Below are 26968 nucleotides of genomic sequence, written 5' to 3'. Positions count from 1 at the left end.
CAGAAACCCACTACCATTGGCTGGGGGCTTGTCGTGCCGTAGTGGCTTTCCACCAACGCCAGCCATATTAATTATGAAGGTATTTTAATCATGTTTTAATTTTTCAGAAGGCAATAACTCCCGGAGACTTTTAGCGACTTTTCTTTAATTTGCACCGCCCTAATGTTATTGTACTGCTATAATGGTATTCTCGTTATATTTAAATGCATTACCAATAAATTAAAACCTAAAACGCAGTTGATTTGTATATTTTGTTGCTCCCGGTGAAACCGATTAAAATTCTAATTTCATTAGTTCATTTTTTGCCACGTTCAATTAAGCTTGGCTAAAAACAAACCATTTCAAAAAATCAATTACAATGAACAAGAACTGTTTTTGCCGAAAATAAATCTATATGCCCACTTACGTGCTCAATACTAAAACGATTGAATAACACTGCTATAATGGTATTCTCGTTATATTTAAATGCATTACCAATAAATTAAAACCTAAAACGCAGTTGATTTGTATATTTTGTTGCTCCCGGTGAAACTGATTAAAATTCTTATTTCATTAGTTCATTTTTTGCCACGTTCAATTAAGCTTGGCTAAAAACAAACCATTTCAAAAAATCAATTTCAATGAACAAGAACTGTTTTTGCCGAAAATAAATCTATATGCCCACTTACGTGCTCAATACTAAAACGATTGAATAACGTGTTGCAACTCGACGCTTAAAGTAACGTCACATTACCCAACCACAATACTTCATTAATCCAATCAATGTCAACACTGCGGATACGATTTATCTTGTGGAAGAATGCTGTAAGGTTATATGATCGAGGACAAGCAGCATCCTCCACAGTCTACACAACTTTCCGGTCTGTGTCAACGCTGATCACAAGTCAAGGTAAAGCAGCACGGACAAATATCAGGTGTGCGTAACTGGTGTCTAACATAAACTCTCGCAGGGCGACCTGGGCCACAATCGCCGACTTATTCTGCCGGCGTTGCCGGGCTCACAGCAATAAGTGATCCAATGTCCGTATTATTATCGCACGAGCAACTTCAATACGCGCACCTGTGTTTTACCCAATGAAAGTCCACAACTTGAGTCGCTCCGAGCTACGGAGCATAATATCGCTGACCCAACCCAACCTAATTTTTGTTTGTGTTCTTTCTTTGTATTTTTTGCGTCATGTGTATTTTACTTCGCTTGTAGTTCGCCTTTTATTTGCCCCGCGTTCATTATCTTATCTTTATCGTTTTTATATATTGTAGGCGTCGAGTTTCAACAAATTATTCAGTTACATGAGACCTACTTCTAAATTTCTCATTGCCGAAATGAGGTATTGTTGCAACTCGACGCTGACGTCACATTACCCAACCACAATACTTCATTATTCAATGTCAACACTGCGGATACCGCTTATTCTATGGGAGGCTATTCTCATGAAAACAAACCCACTGTTGAACGAGGTTAATGATATCCCGTTCAGCCGCTGACAGGTTCAAATCGCTTCTATTTAATCGCATGACGTCACACTGCTGTCACGTGATTCTGTCTGGTATATAATTCCTATTCGCCTTAACACAAAAACGATAACGAGGACTACCCAACTAGCGCCTCTATTGCCACTGAGACCTCGAGGTCAGTCTAAGCTCATGGCGGGCTCTGACGAGCCCTTGCCTGGCCGTCAAGTAAGCTTTTGCCCGATCGTAGCTTAATTTATACAACAAACTAAAAAAGGTTTAGCTTTACTGTCAAAAGGAAACTCTTCCCGGCATACGTGCTTGACAAGACAGAATATCTTTAACAAAGCAGCATGTTTACAAAGGCGCAATTTAGAAAGATACGTCAATATATGTTATTATATGACATGACCATCTCACACTTCTGCAGTTTAAATCGAGAAGTGAGATTCATGAATGATGTATATAACGCGTTTACGTTAAATTTCTCAATGCGAACGTAATATACATGCCCTTTCTTTAGTGCTCTGCTCTCTTGTCTATATGTAAATTAGCCAGTAAATGATGACGATGCGATGTTTTAGTTTACATTTTGATCATTGTTCTGTGAGCTCGTTTCTGTTTAGATATTGTTAAACTGTGGTTTATTTACTCTTCTTTTAACGGGTATCAACAACTTGTAGCGGAAGGTTTCTAGAAATGCACGCGATTTCATTTTGTTTCTTAAAATGTAAGACTTTTGCTTTCCTTAATAAATAAAACTTGTTTTCAGGGGCTGTGATGAAATTTTAAACTTTTATTTCCCTAGCAAGGGCCAAGGGAAAATGTACTGCACCCCTGCCTTGGCACCAATAAACCAATTATGTTCAGAACTTCCTTTGGGCTAATTACGGTTGCCCACATTTTTATGTGTCTCATACCAGTTGGATTCCCATCTTTTCTCAACAATAAAAGTGATGAAAAAACAATTTTTCAATCTGAATTCTGGCAAAACTATTATGGGGAGAGGTACCTCCATTTTCCGGAGTCAAAACGCCTTGAAGCAAAAGAAGACGCTCGGAACATGTTCTACTTTGGATATGACAACTATATGAAGTATGCTTTTCCCCAAGATGAACTAAACCCGATTGCTTGCTGTGGCCGGGGACCTGATCTCATGAATCCGTGAGTATTTACTTATTTTGACAAAAATATTCTTAAACGAACAAAAATTTACTTTGATATTTTTGTCCGATTAAATTTTTTGTTTATTTATTTGGCCAAAATATTCTTTCATTTTCCACTTTTTGTAAAGTTAACTAACTTAACTTTAGATTATGGTTTCGAAAGTTTTGACAAAAATATATTTATGTTTTATGCCTTATGTAGAGTTAATGCTTAAGAAAATGACTTTAACAGACAATATTTCGTCTGTCATCATACATGTTCCCAGTGATATTCGACCATGTAAATAAAATCTTTAAAATCAAATTTTCGTTTTAGATTGAATTTGAACATCAACGATGTCTTGGGTAATTTTTCTCTTACACTTATTGACTCACTGGACACGATTGCCGTAAGTGGAAAATTGATATTTAAAAGAGCATATGTGTCTTTGGGCAAGACACTTTGCTTTGCGACAATTACTCCAACCCAGTGGCCACTTACAGGGTGTCTGAATTGTCAGTTGTATTAAAAAAGAATTCCAAATCATTCAGATCATGGGTAACTCCAGCGAATTCAAACACGCAGTTGAAGTTGTTTTAAACCAAGTTTCATTTGATCTTGATTCAACGGTTCAGGTTTTTGAAACCAACATCAGGTATTTCGTTTATCTATGTTAAGTTGAAAATATTAATTTTAGAAATTGAGTCTTGCAAGTTGCATAAGTCGCCTGACTTTTCTTTCGAAGTAATTTATAGCAGGGGTGTGCAACATGCGGTCCCCAAAGAAAAGTTGTGCGGCCTGCAAAGCCAGCTGCATATTTTAAAAAAAATTATTTATTGTGACAATAAATTTATATAGCAGTATTCTTCAGAAATTTATGAGTCTTAACTTTTCTGCAAGTAGATAACTCCCTTTTAATATCATTAGATCAAAGATAAAATAAAACTATTATTGGTTAATGCAAGCCTATGTTTAATAAACGTATGGTCCGCAGGTTCACCCAGTAATTTACACTTGGCCCTTCTGTAATAAAAGTTGCACACATTTGTCTTATATTATCAAAATTAAGTTTTTGAAATACAAAGTAAACATTTCTGTCCAGAGTTCTAGGTTCCTTATTATCTGCCCACCTTATAATATCTGATCCTCTCCAACCATTTGGAGACATGCGCCCTCATGATTATAATGGTGAACTCCTCTCCCTTGCTCATGATCTTGCTGTGCGGTTACTTCCAGCTTTTGAAAACACAAAATCTGGAATCCCATATCCAAGGGTAGGTAAATACAATCTTTTTAAATGGGTGACGGCCGGTGACCTGATCTCATAAATCTGTGAGCATTTATTAGTACGAAAATAATGTATGACTCAGAAAGTTTATTTGGACAAAAATAATGTATAATACTGTCGGGAAAGATGGGACACCTTTAGCACAAAATATACAAATAACCTGATCATGTTTTAAACAATTAACAACGGTCTATATGGGAGTCGTGAAGATCTGGTACTATTTCCCTAAATGTTCTTTACATTGATACCAGTTTACTATACAGGTTAATTTACGTCACGGTCTTCCTAATTCAACAATCACACACACTGCTACAGCTGGTGCAGGATCACTTCTGCTCGAGTTTGGAACCCTCAGTCGATTAATTGGCGATCCCACGTTTGAAAATGTGGCACGCCGCGCAATGCATGAACTTTGGATGAGAAAAAACTCAGATACAGGATTGCTTGGTAAAATAATACGAATATAAATATAACATTGTATATGACATAGATATGTGTATTTAATGTGTGTGTATAGTCTAGTGTCTAATTCCGGTGTGGCTGTACTCAGTGTACTGGAAATGTTTTTTTGTCTAAGGTATCTATATTTTATTTCAGGCTTGTCAAAATATTTATGATTTTGCTATTTTTTAATCTCAATTTTTTTTTTTAATCTCAATTTTTTTCTGATAAAACATTTGACTTTGGTAATTTTTAATTTTAATAAATTTTTTGGTACCGATGCAATTTTTTTCCTCATGAAATATTAAAAATGTCGATTCCACACACAGGTGTTGCTATAGATGTTGTAACAGGAGAGTGGATGGGAAAACAAAGTGGTGTAGGGGCTGGGTTAGATTCATATCTTGAATATTTGTTAAAGGTAGGAAAGATTAAATGAATGGAACTAATGATCTTACTGAATTTAAATATTTAATTCAAGATATTCTAACATGATAAATAAGTGATCCTTAACTCAGAACCTTACACATATAAATGCACAAAATTGTATTTTGGATATAATCAGGTTTGGATATTTGATTTAAGATATTCTAAAATACTATTTAGTAGAAGGGGGAAGATGGAACACCTTAAAATAAGTTTTTTATATGAAGTCGATTAAAATATAAAGTCAATATAAGGTCCATAATTTAAATGGTCTGTTATTGATAGGCTTACATTTTATTTGGAGAGAAAAGAGACCTTGATGTGTTCGATGAAGCGTTACAAAGCATCAAAGAACATCTGAGGCGAGGGTAAGTCACAATTTGCTCTTTGTTTATAATGGAATTTTTAATTATAAAAAAAATTGTATGTAATACTATACTACAGCTATGATATGCTGCTTTGACAAAAATATATTTTTTTTTAAATTATCAGTACAGTACACAGTGACTTTCCGAACAACTTGTATTATAACTGATTAAAAGTAGCAACAAAAGATTGCAATGTCCACAAAGCTGCATGAAGTACTTGGCTAAAAAACATTATAAACAAACTTATTTTGAAGAGTGTTGCTGAATGTCTTAAAAAAAACATCTCAACAGTACACAGTGAACTTCCGAAAACCCTGTACAATAATTCATTCGGATTTTCTTTGCAGACGTAAGCATTGCAACAGTGGTTCAGGCGACCCCCCTATTTATGTAAATGTTGATTTATCAAATGGAATGATGATCAACACGTGGGTGGATTCATTGCAAGCATTCCTACCTGGATTATTGGTATGTAGGTTGATTATTAAATTTATAAAATTATCCACAAGAAGGTTATGTGTTCAACTCAATGCCTGCACTGCTACCATTGTGATTTGTATGTGTATGTGTTTTAAGGCAAAACACTTAACAGCAATTGCTACAACCCAGTGGCCACTGATGGGTTGTCAAAATTTTGAGCTATACCGACCAAAAAATTCACTCTTAAGTTACTTACATAGTAACTTGTAAGTCGGCATAAGGTGTATGAAACAGAAAACCTGTGTTGTAACGACTCACGACTGTTTTTCGCTCAGCTAAGCGTGGGTAAATAAATTGCAGTCATTCAAAACAATTAAAAATTTTAAGTTATAGATAGAAATTGTGATCTAAAAATACCAATAAATTTTTTTAAAACGAAACAGATTAGGCCATTCAAAACTTTTTTATTAGACAAACTTAATAATAGTAGAATACACCACTATGTAATTAACACTATTAATATAGTCTGGCGTTATGACAATCAAATCATTTCTGTATTTCCTGTCTTTGTGTATAGGTTCTTAATGGCGATATAGAGGAAGCTATATGTTGCCATGCGTTGTACTATGCAATATGGAAGCGTTACGAGGCATTACCTGAGCGTTATAACTGGAGATTAAAAGCTCCAGATGTAAGGTTCTATCCACTTCGACCTGAGTTTATAGAGAGCACTTATCTACTTTACAGGGTAAGAGAGACCGTATTTCATATAAATATATAGATATAGTAGGGTGGGGAAAGATAGACATCTTTAGCACATAATATCCAAATATCTTGATTGTGTTTTAAACAATTACCAACGGTCTATGGGAGTCGTGAGGACGGTTTTATAATTCTTTGCATTTTCTTTGTTTACTACCAAACAGGTCAAGAAATTAGAATGAAAAGGTGTCCTATCCCCCCCCCCCACTACTATATACATAAAGATCATGTGTGGTGTTTTTTATTCTAGTTATGTCTGTCACTTACCAGGTTCATTATTTAATACGAACCGCTGGTTTTTGTGTAGGTAAAGCTATTAGTATTTAAATTTTCTTATGTAAGTTACTACTTGTGTTTTTGTGGGTGTTGGGATGATTGGCCAAATCTGGGCTTAAAAGCCTTTAGACAAGGACCTTTCTTGTAACTTACAACTTGGAAGTAAGTACACAAACTCAAGAATGAAATTACATTCATTCGTATTCAAACAATAAATTCAACCCCAGGCCACAAAAAATCCTTTCTACCTCAACGTGGGCCGTGAGATACTTGATTCGCTCGAGCGACACGCCAAAACTGAATGTGGTTACGCCTCGCTGCACAATGTGCTCGACAAGACGCAAGAGGACAGAATGGAATCTTTCTTCCTCAGTGAAACGTGCAAGTATCTTTACCTGGTAAGTTATTTTGTTAAAAGTATCTTATTTATCATTGCATGGCAATTATAGTTGTTATAACATGAACACAAGTGTCCTGTTTCATACACCTCGTGTCCGCTTTTAAGTTACCATGTATGTTACTTATTTATCTTCGCGTAGCAGGCCAATGGCAGTCGTTACACCACGGGTGTTCTGTTTTATACACCTTGTGTCCGCTTATGAGTTACTATGTATGTTTTTTTTTGGTGCGGATTTTTTAATTATTTTTAAAAGTGTGGCTGACAATTTAGACAACCCATAAGGGACCTGGGTTGGAGCAATTGCTGGCTTGCCCAAGGACACAGAAGCATATAAAAGCAGGCTATGATATGTTTTTAAAATCTTCTTAATATATATAGTAATATAGACATTAGACATACAGTTTTTTTTTATTTTTTTTTTCAATTTTTTTTTTTTCAATTTTTCTTGGTACTTTGCAGTTATTCGATTTTGAAAACCCACTTCACAAAAGCAGTGGTATGCTGAGTGTCTTCACCACAGAAGGTCATTTGCTTCCTGTCAATCTAAAGAAACCTTGGGAGTCTGACTTCGACTTCTGTTATGCAGGAACAACTGGCAATAAAACAACTTCTAAGTCCAAAGTCAGTGTTCTGGTGTGATTTGTAATTGATTGTGTATTTGTGTTAGTTGTATGAATGAACGTAACTTATTTATTTTTGAGTGGTAGGGTAAAGTCAGTCTTTATAACACATCGTTCTGTTTCATACACCTCATGCCTGCATACAAGTTTCCAACAGTAATTTGTTTTATCTTCTCCCATAGCCGAAAAACGACAGTCGTTATAACACAAGTGTTCTATTTCACATATCTCGTGCCTGTTTACAAGTTACCTTTACTACATAGTCATAAACAATTTATTTATCCTTGTGTGGCTAGAAAAAAACAGTCAGCATAACAAGGGTGTTCTGTTTTATATACCTTGTGCCCTAACTTTGTGGATCATTTTTTTTTTAAATTATAATAAAGTTACATTCATTCACAACAGTTATTATAACACAGTATTCTGCTTTTCTTTTTTTTCATCATAAACCTTCCTACACCACAGCGGCAATGTGAATTCATTCCACTGGAACGCAGATTTTCGCTCCCACTGCGTCGTGACTACCTTCGTCAAGTGCATGAGATGGTGGGAGGGGTCACGTGACATAACGTGGGGATAAATGGTCACTGTTACAACACAACCACTAAATATGAGTAAGTAAATATTAGCATAGTTGAAATGTTTTTTTAAATAAATTTTTAATTAATTTTGGATATTATCATGTATATCCTTTTTTCCACAGACCCATATATCGTCCCATTGACTTGAAATTGTTCCAAAAACTAAAACCGCCCTCTCAAAAACCTTATCATTTTGTTGAAGAATTTTGTTCAAACCCTACCAAAGTAATCTACCTATCAATGGTGTTAGTGAGTCTCATACATGCTTGTTGGCATCTTATACAACAGTACTGCTGAAACATATTTCGAATCCTGGAATTAAACTATATATATACAGTACGGTGGGAAAGATGAGACACCTTTATTATATTTTTTCATCCCATTTAGTAGTCAACAAAAAAACATTCGAGGAATTATAATATACCGTTGTTTATTGTTTAAAACATGATCATGATATTTGGATATTATGTGCTAAAGGTGTCCCATTTTCCCCCACCCTACTATAATCCTTATTAACTTTTAAGCATTCTCTTTAATGCATGTAAAAGGTATAGGTGGTTTTTCATATATTAGATGACCGTTTGTCCCCAGAAAAAGTGCAATATGTTGTATATATTGAGTGCCTTTTTTTGTACAACTGGTATCAGTAGTGACTTACTTTGTTCCTTGAAATGTGACAATTATCGAAAAATAAGAGGTTTAGAAGTACGTTTTTTTGCATTATTTTTTTTGTTTGTTTGTTATTTGCGAAAGTTTTGTCTTTTTTTTCCCTTTACACAATCTTGAACAAAATACTCATGAAATATAATACGATGTTTTTTTAAACCTAAATCTTTTTATTGAGGCCAAATCTTTTATTTATACTAGGTTGGGTAAGATGGTACATTTTATTTTATTGTCCCATTTGGTAGTAAACAAAGAACATTTAAAGAATTGTAAAATAGTATCCTTACGACTCTTGTTTATCAATATGAAATCTGGGACATTATGTGCTAAAGGTATCCATCTTACCCCATTGTACTTTTACGTCTTCCGACCCTGCGTGATAGGTCAACGTAATGAATATGTGTGTTGTCGTATCATTATGACGTCACAATCGCTCTCTATCATCCTGTAATGTCACACCGTGTGCAATTCTGTTGCGGAAATACCCGTGTTCGTTTCAATGTCTTCTTAGTCACGTTTTTTTCTGCACGTTTTTTGAAGTGTTTGGTTTATTTCATTGCAGGTGCGAATAGTGCGAATAAAACTTATTATCTGATTTTTAAATTATTTTTTAGTCAGGTATATATGGTAGGGTGAGGAATATGGGACAGCTTTTCTAGCCGGGTAAGTACGTAGAGAAATTTAGAGAAAAGATGGCTCGTGTGCTCATTCTGTGTTCTCGTCTCATTAGGAATTACGTAAACGCATCCTTACAACTTTATAGGAGTTATTTGTCAAACACAAGATAGTTATGAGGTATAGTATGGGATATTATGTGCTGAAGGCAACGTCTATACTAACTTTGGCTGAAGGTATCCCACCGTACGTTGTATATAGTAGGGCAGGGGAAGTCGGGATACTTTTAGCTCAAAATATCCAAATATCCTGATCGTGTTTTAAACATTTAACAACGGTCTATGTGAATCATGAGGATACGGTTTTATAATAATTCTTTAAATGTTCTTTGTTTACCACCAAATCGGACGAAAAAAAACAGCATTAAAAGGTGTCTCATCGTACCCCAACGTACTGTATTATCGGCAAATGCTTGTTAATCAATCAACAAAAAACAAATTCGACGAATCAGCCACACACGCAAGTGACGTCATAAAGCAATGTCTGGTTCACATGTTCAACCATGTCGTCGCTAGATGGTATCATTGAGTAATATAAAGTAGGCTAGCTGTGTGACGTTTTCTGACGAAAGGGAAATGGCCTTTACGGTCGTCTTTTAATTCGGTAAAGTCGTTTTTTTATGATAACTGTAACACAAATGTTTTTAAAAAAAAAACATTTTTTAAAACGTTAATCAAAATTTAATCAATTTTTTGTTGATTTTAAGCATCAAATTCAGTCGTTTCAAACAAACACAAACAATTTTAAGCGAAGTAAAATATTCGGATTTTTTTAAGTCATATGTAGAGCGTACAGTGTTCTCAGCTCTCTCTTTCGTTTTAATCTTTAAAATTGTGCTCAGCACTCTCCACTAATCTGGTGACACCCACGTTCAGCAGTTTTTTGAAAGTCTAAATTTGGTCGAAAATTCCGCGCAGTCGAACTGTTTTCATGTTTTTGTTGTCACGTGACGCCCCCCTTTGTTGCGTGACAAACAGCGGGGACGCACCAGTGAAAGACAAACGCTGTTAAACGTAACCGTCAACACATGCGTTTAAGAGAGCACTCAAGCATTAAGGCCAGGCCCCTTTTGGACCCACTATCTTAAAGTGGAGGTAAACAGCCAAACAAGACATATGGACCTTGCAGCGGCAGCACAATTCCAAGCTTATACAAACTACCGAGCTCAAACCGCGCAAATTAAATGAACAAATCGCTTTCGGGCGAGAGAGTGACGATAAATTGTTTCAGTGATTAGTCTCTCTCGCATATGAACAATGGAATACGCTTAGTACACCAGTATAATAGAACCCGCGCTCTAATCGTCCTTTCACTCGCACCAGCGTCGCCATTGTTCGTAACAATTGCGCTTTCCGCAATTTTGTATCGTCAACGATCGCGCCGCGCGAAGCGTTGTGAGAAACAATATCCCGAGTGAGAAAGGCAACGTCGAAATTAGAAAAACGGACGGAAGACAGAAATAATGGCCAGTTTCAATGCGAAACCACTGCACGCGATAGTTCGAGCATTGTTACGAAATAAAGGAGTGGAAAAGGTCTTTGTTGCGTCAGACACAATTTACAGCACAACTGACTAGGTCGCTAAAAAGCACCAGTTATTTTTTTAGATTTCACTTGTTTGTTTATTAACAGAAAAAGATCAGTAAACAGGTGTATGAATTTTATACGTCAACTTAGTTTGGAATAGACGTTTAACGATTTTTCTGTGGTATTTCATTTTCGTAACAGAAAAACCTTGTAATCCTAGTTCGTGTATTTCTTATCTTCTCGCATGAGGAGATACATCGGTGCGGTTTCGTGTAAAGTGCGTTTTTGAGTTTTAACCAAATCAGACGAGTATTTTTGGGTCAAAAGATAACGTAAAAAGCAAAATAAGGACTTTTCAGACTTATTTGGTTTCATGTTACATACAATATAGAAGGGTGGGGAAAGATGAGACACCTTTTCATTTAATTTTCTCGTCCCATTTGGTAGTAAACAAATACCATTCAAAGAATTATAAAACCGTTTCCCTACGACTCTTTACTATATATTGTCGTATAAACATACAAGCCAAATGTGTAACAGACTCTCTTTATTTCAGTAGCCTGTCGTATAACTTATATGACTGAAATTTCACGCGATACTCAACTAGTGCACTGTGTTGATCTCGATTCTAAATTCATCGGCTACGAATAACCTTCTTTTACGTCACCACTGTATAATCTACTCGACGACCCCAACTGACGTCATAAATTCGTGACGTCACTGCAAAGTTTCAAGATATTCTAACACGTTATTATGGAAAGCCCCGATCTTCAGAGGGAAACTCCCAGTCCGGTGACGTCAGAGGAAATGACGTTGAAATCCGGCATCGACACAGGCCACGTTAAGCGACCAATGAATGCATTCATGGTTTGGTCGCGAGGACAACGACGAAAAATGGCCCAAGAAAATCCAAAAATGCATAACTCCGAGATCTCAAAGGTAAACAGAACTTTATTAAATTTCTAATTTTCGCTAAACGTAAATTCTCATTTAATAAAATGCTAATAAAATTATTCAAAGTTCACCATTTTATGTAAATCTTCTTATATTCTTTTTTACAAATCGTTTGCTAAAACCTTGTGTGACGAAATTTCGTCTTCTTTTTACAGAGACTCGGTGCTTCGTGGAAGCTTCTCAACGAGTGCGAGAAGCGGCCATTCATCGACGAAGCAAAACGTCTCCGTGCTCTTCATATGAAGGAACATCCGGACTACAAATACAGACCCCGGAGGAAACCCAAAAGCCTCATCAAGCCAAAAGATCGCTTTGCTTTTCCTCTCTTCCCAAGCTCGGGAATGAGTTCTCCAACACACGACGCATCCACCGTATCATTAGCCATACAACAGGCAGCAGGTAAATTATAATATATAATACAGTGGGGTAGGGAAGATGAAACACCTTTTAACTCCATTTTCCGTCCCATTTGGTAGTAAAAAATACATTTAAAGAATTATAAATCCCTATCTTCAGGACTCCCATGGACTATTTAATGTTAATTGTTTAACACGATCCGGATGTTTGGATATTATTTGCTAAAGGTGTCCCGTCTTACCCCACCCTACAATATTTCACCCTGGGTCAATAGGATACCGTTAGCACCTGATTTCCATATTTCGGATCATCTTTTTCACAACTAACAACGCTCTTTTGGAGTCGCGTGGCTACGGTTATAGTAAATATTATTTTTTTGCATTACCAAATGAGACGAAAAAACAGATTTAAAGCCTAATGTCATTTAAGTGCAAAAAAAATCTATTGTCAATTGTCCGACGTGTGATCATATTTTTGCCATCTATTTCACATAACATACCTCGTGGTATAACAACATATAGTAGGTTGGGGTAAGATGGGTTTTGTTCTCTTTTCTCGTCCCAATTGGTAGTAACAAGAATTTTTTACAGAATTATATAACCGTTTTCTCGCACTCTAAGTGAGCGTTAATTGTTAAAAACGTGGCTTTGTTTTTTTGCCAAAAAATTATCACACATGTTCGTTGCTTTGTTCTGGTATTTATTTACGTGTCTGAGTGTCAATTACTCTAATGAAAACGACCTGTCTATGACAAAATGTCAGTTCGCAAATTAATACCAGATCGAAATGTCATTTCGCTAATTAATACCAGAATAGCTGTTTTACAATACAATCATAACATGCCCCACATCAGCATATATATATAGTACTGTAGGGTAAGATGGGACAACTTTAGTACATAATATCCAAATTTTCTGATCGTGTTTCCTGAACAATTATCAATGGTCTATGGGGGGCGTAATGATACGGTTTTATAATTGTTTGAATTTTCTTTGTTTACTACCAAATAGGACAAAAAAGGAAAGAATGACCCATCTTAACCCAACCCAAGCACGTTTGTGTCCAATATAAAAGTGATAAACTTGTTTTCCCCCCACCAGCTGCTGCTCATCTCAACATGGACCCTATTGTGGTGGAGAAGGCAAGAGCTGCGGCGGCCGCCGCGTTTTACTCGACGTCACAATCCTTAACGACGACTTCATTCCCAAGTCTGAACCCCCTCAGTATGACGTCACAATCGAACGCAGTTAGCCTCGCAGCAGCCATCACTCAAAGCAGGCTTGCAGCTGTTGCAGCGGCACGTGACCTAGGTACACCAAACTCGATGTACTCACCATCCAACGGTCTCTACTCTCCTCCTGCTACTACAGGTAGGCACATGTTAAAACTTATGGCATTTTCCGCATTAAACTTTATTACATAGTATGGTGGGAGAAGATGGGACACCTTTGGCACATATTATCCAAATATCCTGATCGTGTTTTAAACAATTAACAACGGTCTGATGGGAGTCGTGAAGATACATTTTTTTATAATTCTTTGAGTGTTCCTTGTTTACTATCTAATAGGAGCAAATAAAATAAAAAGTGTCCTTTATCCCAACCTACTATATACATTTAATGAAACCGAAGAAAAATATGAAACCCATAATTTTCGCAGGCGCCTCCCGATGTGGATCACTACTTCACTCGCCTCCGTCTCCAGGAGCAGCAGCCATGGCAGCCGCTGTTATGAACAGCGCTTATGTGATGAACACACCAGGTGCTGGCTCGTGGTCGCCTTCCCTGCCAAGCCCAACCCTATCAATGCAGAATCCCTTTGCCTACATACTGGTGCCAGGGTCTTCGCCCTTCCCAGCCAGCCCGCTAAAAAGTGGACTCGACTACTTTTCCCCGCTTCCCTTACCGGCGATGTAGGCGGGCGGAAATCCGCCGAAAAGACCGGGCTCGGTCGGTAACCAGCAAGTTCCTCTGATCGCGCGTGCGGCAAAGGCGAGGCGAATTCTTCTACAGGATAGACGCTAAATATCTGCTCTCGGATCAGCCAATAAGTTTCCAATATTGTACTTGTGTAAACAGGTGGTGTTTATAACCTTTCGCTACGATCCCAACTTACTGGGCTACTCGACTCGAATACTAACAATCGCGGTACGATATTACTCGTTGTGGAATCACAAGGGTGAATTTTAAATGACGCGTGGTCCGAGGTCAAGTGCTTAAAGTTTTATTGAAGGCGCGTGCCGTTGTCTGCCTACAGTCCTTATTGAAGGTTTAGCATATAAACATGTCGGTTGCCAAAACACTGGTATACAGTCGCCTGGCAGCGTCGTGTGTAATCAAAATGCTTTTTGCCTTCAAGTGCGTCCATATTACCAACGCGCATTATGATTGCCGTGCCGAAATGAATTTTAACCACAAGACCTTCAGGCCACCTTCTATATTACTGTGTCCTCGACAAAGCGTTCTGCGCTGATAATAACCTCTTTTTGGTGGGTGACATTTTTTGCTTCAATCTTGTTCATTATCTCAGTGTTTATTTACTACCCGCTATTCCGCGCTATTTGCAAGCAGGCTCCAACTTAATTCTTGGCCAGCTTTCTCTGTACAAAGCCACGCGAATAATCGGATGAATGCGAATCAGCGCTTGTAAATCGACCTTGAATTAACCCATAACGTGCGCGGGACTCCTTTGTTTCGCATTTTGTTATCAACACGTCAAAGCTACTTACACAATCTCACCGAAGAGAATCTGGAAAGGCATGCCATACCACACCAAACCAACGCGATGCACCATCGACTAGAGGTCGACTGTTTGTTGTGTGCACCAATGGCCACACCTAAACGCGGTTACTTGCTTTGCACGAACATCGGCGCGCTGAGGTCGCTTTTAATTCAATTACCGTCAGGCGCTGAACTTCGCCGTTCCGCTACACCGCTCATGCACACATCTCCGCTTATTTTCCGCCGTAAACATTCATCTTCAGCGGAGTTGCGAATTCACTTTTAACCGACGACCTGTTTCAAAAACCTTAATTTTTTAAGGGGGAAGACATCATTGTGCAAGGACGCGATATCGCACTAGATACCGGTGTGGATTTTCGGGCTAATCCTCGAATAATTCCGTTGCGTCGTTCACCGGCTGATACGCGGCCTACGATTTATTATTCCCGAATAAGTGCCTTTGTTACAGCTCAAAGCGCGTTCGACGGATAGGAGGTTTAAGTTACAGCTTTATGACATCACAGACACCACAAGTTCGATCAGTTCGCTCGTGGAATACGCCCGCGGCGTCCAAGCGCTCGAAATCTGTTTATTTTTACAAAGAAGAGCGAAATGCCCCAAAAGCGTCGCAGCCTTCGCACGCAATCCGTCGCCTCGGTCGATTTTAATTAATATGAATCACCGGCGTTGATTAGAACTTACCGCGGCGATTGAGTGCGATTATCCTCGCCGAATTTGTTCTTGTCACGCGATCCAGTTCGGTAAAACAATACAGGCACTATCGCGCCCGCGTAACAATTACCATCATTGCAATTATCTTTACCGCGCTTTAGCTCTCTTCAGATCATTATAACGGTAACACTTTAACCCTTTGAACCGCTTATAATACATCAGCCTGCGTTTTTTTTTCTGTTTTAAACCCCGCTGCTACCAATATGCTGCAACAAAATCTCTCGTACTTCCGAACAAGTCGAATTTTTATTTAAATCTTATTTTCTTTCTGCCGACGATGTTTTGAATAACGAAAAAATAAAATCGAAGAGCTGACTCACATGTGTTTTATTATTTGTAAAGTAAGATAGGACGCATTTTTTGGTATTTTTCGTCTAAATTTGGTAGTAAACAAAGAATATTCAAAGAATTATAAAACCATATCCTCACGTCTCCTATAGACAGTTGATAATTGTTTAAAACACGATTATTGAATATTATGTGCTAAAGATGCCGCATCCCCCCCTACTTTATTTAAATTATTTAGGATCCGGTTTTCAGGCAAGGACAACATCTTAGGTATCTGGTATAACGTATTGTGAAACATATAGCCCTAGGCTACTTAAAAGATATATTCGTATAATGCATGGCAGGTTTTAGAATCTTAAAATGCCATCTAAGTCCAGTAAACGGAAACATTTACCGTTCTACATTTTGACGTTGCCAAAAAATAAAAAAATGCTTGAAAAAAATTCTTTTCGTGCCCAAGAATTTGGTGACTTGTACCGATCGACAGTGACAGCGCGCACTATTTTAATCGTCGGTCTCAAATAGGACACCGCAGTGACGGTGCAACAATTCGGCGCACGCCAAAATAGAAAATATTCCGGAACATAAATCGTTCATTATTAGCCAACAATTACACTACGGTGTGTAGTAATCGTGGCCGATGTAATAGTTTGTTATGCCCGTGTCGGCTCTATTATGATGTCACACAGGTGATTCAGCGTGGCCACCAATCAGAATCACATTGTACCGGTGCGTATCAACTGGATCGCGTGCGAAGAGCGAAACCACAGAGGAAAGATTTCGCTTCTTACTCGGAGGCGGGATATCGTAATTACGAGTATAAAGGTACACAGATAAAACAGCTGTAAACAATGAAAGTATATATTCGGCTATAAATACTTAATGATCTGCCCGCTATTTCTGAAACACCGACGCTTAGTTTTAGCGACGTGTTTTTTTAAACGTGTTGGTAATTCGCGGAATTCCGCTAATACGAAAATCTTATAAGATGTGCCTGCCGCAAAAACGACCCCGCAGCGAAAAGAGATGTAAATGTCAAGTATAATTTTGCTAAAGGGCCGAATTTATTGAAAATTTTGCTGTTCGGTATGAACTGTCGTTGCATTTAGATTATTATTAAAAACTGTTTATCAAAAAACTTTGAGCAGATTTGTCATTGGTATTTTTGCTTCGCAATTTGTGGGCAAGAATTTTGACGCTGTTTTTGGGCTGTATTTTAGTGGGGCAATAGCTCCCGGGCTAGTTGTAAAATAATGAAATAGACATATAGTATTGAATGAATGAATGTACATTATTTATCTTCGTGTGGAAGGGGCAACGACCGTCGTTATAATACGATTGTTCCTTATTGTTTTTCTATACAACTTTCACAATATGGTACAGAATAATAAATTGAAAGGTTTCCGAACTTTCTTTCTTCATTAACGTTGTGGTAAGACACAGGAATTCCCGCAAACGGTGATTTTTTGCCGCTCCTTTTTCGGTGATCAGGACTTGCAGATCGAACACTTAAATGCGGTGAACGCTTTAACGTTTGCGGTTCGACAAAGTTGATTGTTGCGTTATATGCGAACTTTTTTTCGAGAACAAACACTCATTGTCTAACGCTGTCAACTTGTGAGAACGACCGCGGAAATTTTCAGCTTAAATCTGATTCATCGCTTTACGCAATAGCGATTCTTGTAATTTCAAAGTTTCATAACACAATGGAAAACAATACACAAAAGTATAAAGCAAGCTTTCAATATGTTGTTCATTTTATTTTGTATAGGATTTTTAACACACTTGCTTGTTGTTGTTTTTTGTTGTTGTTTTTTAAATTTGCTTTAACGCGATGATGATCTGCAAATAAACATCAATTGTTTCGTGGTGGAACAGCGCTGCCGACGTTCTAACAATGGCGGTCGTTTGTTTCCTTTTCTAATCCTGCACGTCACGGCTCCCTGTATCCTTTGCTATTCAAATTTTGCTCTATTGTCGTGAACAATGCGACACGTCAGAGTATTTCAATGGTTCTCCAACCCTCCATTATGAGCCGAATAATGACAGGCATTGTGAGCAAACAATGGCGAACAACCATCGCCCAAACAACAAAGGATTCGGCCACAATGGAAATTAATTTAATCAATACAGAAAGCGCATAAACAAGGATGCAGCCACTGCATTGTATGATCATTATTTTCTGGCGCACGAATTTAAATCAAGTCGGTTCATGCACAAAACACAAGCGATGGATGACTGTGACCATAGTAGGGTGGGGGAAGACAGCACATTCAGCACATAATATACAAGTATCCTGATCGTGTTATAAAAAAACAATTAACCACGGTATATTGAAGTCGTGAGGATATGAAATTATATTTTTTTTGTTTTTTTCTTTGTTTTCCATCAAATAGGACAAGAAAATAGAATGAAAAGTTGTCCGATCTCCCCCACCCTGTTATATACAAAGATGGCAATTTTCGTTCCAACGCTTTATTTAAAGGTCACATAAAACTGCCGCGTAAAATAGTAGCAACAGGCGTGGCGTCATTTACATCGGCATGCGAGGTGTTATGCCAACAGCAATTCAGGCAACCAGAGATCGCGTTACCGGCGCTTACTGCAAAACAAGCAACGCAAATCTGCCACATTGGGGTATAGCAGTTTCCTACGCGTTGTAGTCCTGCTGTTGCACTTACATTATTCTTGAGTGGCCACGGGAATAATCGGTGTAAAAATAGACACGATCGGTCCTCGGCTTCCGAGCGGTTGTTAAAAGTACAATGGATGTAAGGCTGAAGTACACTTGGCCCGAGTTATCCCTTTGTACGTTGCATTATGATGTAAATAGCGTGAAACAGCGATTGTTCGAGTAACCATATACAACGAAACCTCTGCTCAATGCACGTTTCACAATCGTTCGTAGCGCGACGAAAACATTTGTTTGAAAAATATTTCCATCAACTTACAAGGCATAATTTTGTGTTGTGTAAAAAAAGGTAAAATGTTTCATGCATATTTATATGACACCTAATATGTGGTATAGTTAAAGGAATAATAACACTTGTTCCTAAACTGCTCTTGTGCAGCGGCCAAATCGTGCCTGAAAGTACTTCGCTTACTGATTAATTCGACCGCGACATATTTCAGGTACTGCCAATCACTATTAGGAAAATTGATTTCGGTTTGCTGTGTCATACTGGCCAGGCCACAATACAGTAGTGTCCCTACAACACGTCCTCGCGTGCAAAGACCCAATAAAGGACGTTGTCAGATTCGAAACAATTTGTAAATTGTCACGTTCAGTTTGCTGATTGGCGTTTTCCGTATAGCGAAGAAGCGGTGCGCGCTACGTTAATCGGTGTTATTAGTTTTATAGTTCAATTTCGATTTGGCTAGACTCGCTTGAAGTAATTAAACTGTTTACTTTTACATCTTGCTTCCTTTGCGGGGTGCTTTAAATCACCCCCTTTTGGGAAAAAGTGTTTACTACAATTTGTATCCTAATTTGTTGTACAAAATTTTAACAAGCAAACAAAACAAATTTACAATCTATTTCCCTTTGCGGTCGAGATTTGGTCACGCCCCATAGCATCCGTTATCACTTATAATCAGGAGGTATAGCTGAAGGCCACAAATACCTTTCGCTGCAAACGGTAAATCAATGTGACAAGTCTTGGTGCTCATTACCGTACGTTAAAAATGCTTCAAATGTGTTCACGGTTTTAATATACTTTAACACATCAAAAAAGTTAAACTTATCCTAATGTTTGTTATACGGACACTGTTCCATAATTTGCGTGAAAACCAGCATCGCAAGATTATGCTCGGGGCATTGAAGAGACCACACCACGCCTGTTGGTGTATTGATACCAAAGATAAACAACTCACGATAAAAAGGCGAAACACAAGAGCTAAAAAGTTGGTTTACCTGCTGAATCAGCCGCTGACACTAGTTTTCAATAACAGGTTAGTGATGCATCTGACTGTGACGCACCGTATCGCTAGGAGCAACCAAAACTTATTCAATATTTTCCGTTTCAATTCACTTAAATAGATGTTTTAAACTTGGCAGAGCTATTTCGCAATTCATTTATCAATTTATCTTTGCGAACTAAAAAGTCAGTTAATGCGGCCATTTTTCACACCTACAAAGAAAATAATTGGAAATTAATCATAATAATAATAATAACTTTCTTTGTCTCATCGATTACGGTATCGAAGATTTAAAAATATTTTAAACGAAAAGCAGGATATAGGGACAAAACAACTAGTGATAAAACATGCTTATAGTTAAACATATTTAAATTCATAGTTGGAAATAAAAAGCGTGGTCGCTACACAAAAATTTTACGAATAAAGTTGTATAATTAACACACAAGTTTTAAAATAATTACGTGTTTAATCTATATATTACTGATTTTATAAATAATTCAGTTTAATTCTAAAACGTTGTTTTTGTATTTTGAAAGGTCATATTTAAACGGTCTTAGAACATGCGACTATCTTGCCAGCGTTTATGATATTCCAACTATCTCTTTGCTGCCCAATGGTGGATTTAAATAATTAACATTTAAAAGGTTAATGCCTGACAAGTTAACTAATAGCCATTTTATGTCACGCCTGAAAAAAACGTTTCCTATTCGTTAGTTCCCAGTTCCCAATAACATATGAGCCGAACTTAATCATCATTAGTTCATTAAAACAACAGTTTCTTGGACAGTTAACTTGAGGATTAGTTGAGATTAACATTATAAAGTGACAGTCGGCGTGACAGGGCGATGTGATATCATGTATGATGTATAGTTTTGCATACAATGTGACGATTAAGAATGACATGCGTGATGTATTCAGTCTAGCGGAATTTTCGTCTATAAAAATGACAGATGAGCGATTACTTATGAGTTTGTATAACTCTTAATATATTTTATGACGCGTTTTTTTTTCAATTGGTTGTTCGTTTTGTTCATTTGGTGAACACACGTGTAGTAGGGTGGGGAAGATGGTACAGCTTTTCATTCTATTTTCAGTGCCCATGTAGTAGTACACGAAGATTATTCAAACAATTATAAAACCGTATCCTTACCACTCCCAAGACCGTTTAAAACACGATCAGGATATTTGGATATTTTGTGATCAAGGTGTCCCGACTTCCTCAACCCTACTATATATATTAACAATGTCCAACAGGCGTATAGCAGGGTGGGGTAAGTTGGGACACATTTTCATTCTATTTTCGACGCTCAATGCTGCTACCATCGTAGGTGTGTTTGTTCTTGAGAAAAATACGGGTTATTTAAATTGTTATCCGTACGAAACAAAAAAGGGAAAAATTAAAACCCACAAAGTTACGAACGTGGTAACTCGTAAGTTACCCCCCAAATAAAAGTTGTTTGCAAAATCGACTACCAGCTTAGGGAAAGCACCTATTTTATTATGTTGCACAATATGCACAAAATATCAACTAAAATCTTCGAAAAGGGGTGATCTTTCAAAATACTAAATGTTGTTAAAATTTACATACAATAATTACTTATCTTTAAAACTATGAAAAGTCATTTTGCGTAACCACCGCTTTTACTTTTTGGTTTACCAAATTAAATTTGGCAACACTGGATTATAGAACTAATTTTCCCGCGAAAATAATTTTACATTGAAACTGTATATGTTTTGTTTTACCTGGAGACTATAAAGCTTTAAAAAAGTTAAACTTTTTGTAGACAACACAGCAAAATGCATGGGAGCGAACATGACATGGACATGTACTTGTGTACGCTGGATGAACTAGTTGAAGATGACAAAAAAATCGTGAGTCTTATATTGGACATTAAACGATTAATTTTTTGTGAGCACTGTTATTTATTGATTTTCTTACAGGTAACCTATAAGTGCTTGAGCCAGGAACTTGCCATTTCTGCCTCCAAATCGAAAGAGTAAGAAATTTAGTTCATAACATTTATATAATACTGATATACTGTTGTATTTATATAATACTGTTGTAGTGTTTTTAATACCAGATTTTAAATTTCAGGTTGCTAAAATTGTATTCAAAAAATGCAGAGAAAAACAATGTTTCTATCATTTATTGTGTAACAGGTAAAATATAGAAGGTACAGGCAAATGTGTTTTTTACTATTGTAATTTACATTTCTTGATTATTATATATTTATGTAATGGTGCTTTGTGCAACACAGAATGTACATTTAATCATGCTTTGGTGCATTGATTAGTTAATAAAGGTGACTGGCAATAAAAATGATGTTTTCTTGTTTACAGGAAGGACAAAAACAGGGATTCGAGTTGTGCTTGTCCAGGACAGTCAGCTTGAAAATGCAAAATCAAAAATGCATAAAGTTTTCAGTTGTGAACCCTACAGTGTACAAAAGTCAAAGTTGACTGATCCGAGTGCTCTTTATGCAGCAGATTACGAAATGACAAAGAAATTATTGTACAAATGTGGCAGGTATATTTAGAAATATGTATGAAAATGATGCATATATAGTTATTTACTAACGGCAATTGCTCTAACCCAGTGATCACTTATGAGTTGTCTAAATTGTTAACCATACACTGCAAAAAATATATAAAAATAACCTGCATTATTACTATTACTAACATGGTAACTTGTAAGCAGGCGCATGGTGTATGAAACAGAACACCCGTGTTATAATGACTGTGGTTGCTCCCATGCGAGGAAGAATAAGTTGTATTCATTCATATAATTTTTTCTATATTGTTTGTAACCTTTGTTTGTGATGTCATAGTTATGGGTCGGTAAGGTTCAATGGGTCAACTGCTTTAACGGATGATGAAATCAACCAAGCGCGAACTGCGTTGGCTACAACAGCTGCTGCTAACGAAAGCGAAAACACCATAAAACATGAAACAACGCAACAAAAATCCAAGTGAGACACTTGTTATGATTTCTGTGACCACTGTAAAATATAGTTGTGTAAAGTAGGGCCTATGTTTAGTTTATAAGTAAGTGCCCAGGTCAAGTGTGTATTACCTAATTTTCATTTTGATTTTTTTAAATTATTTACAGGAAAATCAGTCCAAAGTCCAGCAAGACAGGCATCAACAATATGTTTGGAACATCATCAAGCAAAGGTGAAAACTTTTATTACAATTATTATAAACAGAATAGAATTTTGGATCAAGTTTTTTTCTTATTTACTCTATGTATTTTAATAAAAAAACACAAGGTAAACAAGCATGTGATGCTATTATGTAATATTAATGTTTCGTATTTGTTTTGAATAATTTCAGTAATTGCAAATGGAACGAAAATCGTGAAACCTGCTGAACAAGTTGAAATAAAAAAAGGTTATTGTTATTAGATTAATAAATTATTTCATTTTTTAGAAAATGGTATTAAATTAAACAAACTATTATAAAATACTATATATTTATTATTGTAATTTAAAAAACTCTTTTAAATTTGTGTGTTTTACAGTAATATTCATGTTCTGTTACAAATTTTATTTCATTTTATTTTCCCATCCCATTTGGTAGTAAACAATGAAAGAGTTTGCGACTCCCATAGATCGTTGTTAATTGTTTAAAACACAATGAGGATATTTGGATATTATCTGTCAAGTGTCCCATCTTACCCCACAATACTATATATAAAGTTCAGGCTTAGTTATACTAATTTTAAGTGTTGTAATTAGAACAAACAAAAAATGAGAAACCTGTTCAGAGTAAACCAAGTGTTTCAACAACCAACAAAAAGTCAAAATCTCACATGCAAAGTTTTATGACAAAAGGTGAAGATAGTATATTATTACAGATTTATAGTTGTTTATGTTTTAACTTTAATTTAATGTTTAAAGGTGTATGTAAATTGCAAAAAAAAACATTACTGATAATAGGCAGAATATGAAAAATGACTGTAGTTTATTACTTTATTTATTCTTGCATGCTGCAGCAATGGAAGTAGTTATAACACGGTTGTTTTGTTTCACACACCTTATGCTCGCTTACCAGTTACCAGCTATGAAACTTTTGTTGATAATTTTATTTTAATGTTTGTATTGTATATGGGTTGCAGAAATTACCGTTAAATGTCTTGCCCAATGACACATTTCACACATACGCCCACAATGGTAGCAGCATCGAGCCTCGAACCAGTAACCTCTGGACTTAAAAGGCGTACTTAACCACTGTGCCAAAGCACAGAATTTTGACATCCTATTTATTTTAAAATGTTTCATTTCTGTAGTCGTTGGTTTTTCTATCCAGGCAAAGGAGATCTTTTTGCTGAATCCAAAAGTTCCAAACCCAGTGCACAAATTAAAAAAGAAGCGACACCCCCTCTTGCAGAAGAACCAAGCTTAGATATTAATGATGATTTTGAATCGCCCAAAGTAAAAGTGGAACAAGTAATTTCTGCCATTATTTTTGGTGTATAATGTTTATAATTGAATAAATGTAACTGTTTATCCTCATGTGACAAGGCAATGACAGTTGTTGTAACACTGGTGTTCTGTTTCATACACCTTGTGTCCCCCTACAAGCTACAAAGTATGTAACTTCTTTTTTTGGGGGGGGGTAGACAGGGCATTTTCAGAAGTTCTGAAATGGTGGCTAGATTAGGATACATGGCACAACCTAATGTCCATAATTTTATTTACTATAGCTAACAATATACCATATGTAAGCTTACACTGTCAAAATTCCTAACTCTTGTGCTCAATTAAATAAAAGTGGATGAAAACTATGAAAAAATGTTTCATGGGCAACAAATAAATTTGTTTCTCAGGAACAGAATGAAATTGTAAAGAAACCTGAACCAGAAAAGTCAAAGAAAAGCACTAGCAAGCAAAAGATAAAGAAAAATTCTGGGTAAGTATTCCCCAGTTTTCCCTTGCTAAATTTAAATAAAATAAGTAAAATAAAAACTTTTTTTGTGTTTTAGCTCAAAAAAACAAAGCAGAACAAATTCTGAAGAGCTCCCAGCTAAAAAGAGAAGGAGAATTCAGGTTTGTATTATTGTTTTTTATTGCAATATACTAGTTGTCCTAATCTGTAATATTTTGTGGTTGTAAATTATGGTATGTATGGAAATTCAAATGAACATTTGTAAGTTAAATTAGATTGTTTTTGTTTAAAAAAAAAGGACATATAAAAAGTAAAATACTGTCTTTTTAATTCATGATAATTGTAAGAATATTTACATAAAATTTAATTGGATTTTAATTTGAAAAGAAATCATAGAACTTGTATTAGTATGTCCGAATATGTATTGTAATTTTTTAATTAAAAAAAATTGTCCCAAAAATTAACTTTAAAATATTATGGTTAGGAATTCTCATCTTCTAGTGAGGATGAAGCTATGGAAGAAGAAGAAGAGGAAGGAAGTCCTGACATCATCCCAGCATCACCTCCCCCCTTACCTAAACCCTCCAGGAGCTGCATTAAAGTTGGTGAAAAAAATCCTCGCAAAAGAAGGTGTGTGGCCGTTTTTTTTTCTGTGTTACATTTGATTTAGATATTTGTGTAGGTTATTCAGATTGTAGTTGCTTTACAATCTTTAGGTGTTACAATATTTATCCCTATTTATGAGTAAGTCTATATATTGCACTAGAAATAAATCTTTAAGTTGCAAAAGAAAACTTTAAAAAGTAGTCTATTTATTTAGATATCTGTTCAGGTTATTCAGATTGTAGTTGCTTTTTGCAATCTTTAGGTGTTACAACCATATTAAATCTATTCATAAGTAAATTTGTATGATATAGTAAGTAAATTATGTCGCATAAGTAAACTTTAAGTAGTAGTCGATTTAGATATTTGTTTAGGTTTTTCAGATTGTAGCTGCTTTTTACAATCTTTACAAGTATTTATCAGTCTTGCAGTATATGTAAATCAGTAGTAAATCCTTACGTTACATAAGTAAGCTTTAAAAACTAGATTGGATGAATCAATCTACATTAAATTAAAGTGAATATTTAAATAAAACAAATGACAAATATAAATATATCTTCGTTCATAAATAATTCCCACTTATAAATATATCCTCAATTAAAAAATAAATCTTGACCTACAAATTTACCCTAACATATGTTGACTTCTAAAGATATTCTTTTTCTAGCAATTATTAATCATATTTATCTCTTAACCTTTTATCAGGGTATTAAAATCAAAGACATTTGTTGATGCCGATGGATCCATGTTGACTGAGAAGGAGTGGGTTGAAGAGGCATGCAGTGATAATGATTACGATAAAAGAGATTCGGATGATAAAAAAGTTGCTAAACAAACAGATGAACCTAAAGTTCAAAAAAAAGTTTCTCCTGTTGCTGAAAAGTCATCACTGAAAAAGTCAAAACAATCCTCTTTAATGGGTTTCTTTTCTAAAAAGTAGTGAAGAACTTGTTTGTTTATTCATTCACAAAATCAATGTTAAATTTTCTGTCATTTTTTGTATTACAGTGATCTTACACGTTAGGCAGACTGTGCAGTAAGTCTCAATCTTTCAAATTATGTACAGTTTTTATAATGTTTGCTTCTGCAAATGTTTCCGTGAAAGGTAGCAATGTTATTTTTTGAAACACTCCCAAAATTTAAAGTATTTGCTTAGTTGGCGTTTGTTGGAGGTATTAAGTTTCATGTTTGTCACAAAGGGAAAAAAACGAAAGTTTTGCAAAACGCTGCAGTGGCAGACTAGCTTGGATATTGCAGACGTTTGTTACCAAAGCTATTACCTTGAAATTGTTACAAAACCAGTACATGTCAGTGCGGCAGTTAAAGTTTTAATAGCTGTTCGATTCACAAGTTCAATGACTGAATTTGAGGCCGTTTACCCCAATAAAAGTGGAATTTTGTATACGCGGTTATGGCGATACTAATATATGGTTGCATCAAGAGAGAGCGAGTAACGACATAC

General features: G+C 36.1%; 3 protein-coding genes across 3 annotated transcripts; all 3 read left to right on the top strand.

Annotated features, from left to right (window-relative positions):
* Positions 1–2229: 2229 nt before the first annotated feature.
* On the top strand, positions 2230–9441 carry LOC494394 (ER degradation-enhancing alpha-mannosidase-like protein 1). Its single transcript, XM_002126286.5, has 13 exons — positions 2230–2616; positions 2935–3007; positions 3150–3253; positions 3701–3872; positions 4150–4333; positions 4657–4748; positions 5039–5121; positions 5469–5589; positions 6119–6289; positions 6807–6977; positions 7439–7600; positions 8065–8213; positions 8303–9441. The coding sequence occupies exons 1-12, from the start codon at positions 2315–2317 to the stop codon at positions 8161–8163; spliced, it is 1734 nt and encodes a 577-aa protein (XP_002126322.1). The 5' UTR covers positions 2230–2314; the 3' UTR covers positions 8164–8213; positions 8303–9441.
* Positions 9442–11621: 2180 nt separating this feature from the next.
* On the top strand, positions 11622–16108 carry soxB2 (HMG transcription factor SoxB2). The gene is given in 4 exon segments (NM_001128857.1): positions 11622–11986; positions 12157–12400; positions 13459–13728; positions 14018–16108. Coding segments are annotated over 4 exon segments (957 nt in total). The 5' UTR covers positions 11622–11800; the 3' UTR covers positions 14275–16108.
* Positions 16109–21718: 5610 nt separating this feature from the next.
* Positions 21719–26661, top strand: LOC100175682 (DNA polymerase delta subunit 3). The gene is made up of 13 exons (XM_002125785.5): positions 21719–21888; positions 21958–22013; positions 22112–22176; positions 22357–22543; positions 22845–22985; positions 23126–23190; positions 23350–23406; positions 23754–23849; positions 24325–24464; positions 24845–24927; positions 25001–25064; positions 25388–25533; positions 26212–26661. Exons 1-13 carry the CDS (start codon positions 21814–21816, stop codon positions 26444–26446), a joined length of 1410 nt encoding a protein of 469 aa, XP_002125821.1. The 5' UTR covers positions 21719–21813; the 3' UTR covers positions 26447–26661.
* Positions 26662–26968: the final 307 nt, after the last annotated feature.

Source organism: Ciona intestinalis, unplaced genomic scaffold, assembly GCF_000224145.3.
Source record: "Ciona intestinalis unplaced genomic scaffold, KH HT000542.1, whole genome shotgun sequence".
Classification (NCBI taxonomy): domain Eukaryota; kingdom Metazoa; phylum Chordata; class Ascidiacea; order Phlebobranchia; family Cionidae; genus Ciona; species Ciona intestinalis.
Note: the sequence above shows the minus strand (reverse complement) of the source record. Positions and strands in the feature narration are given on the sequence as shown.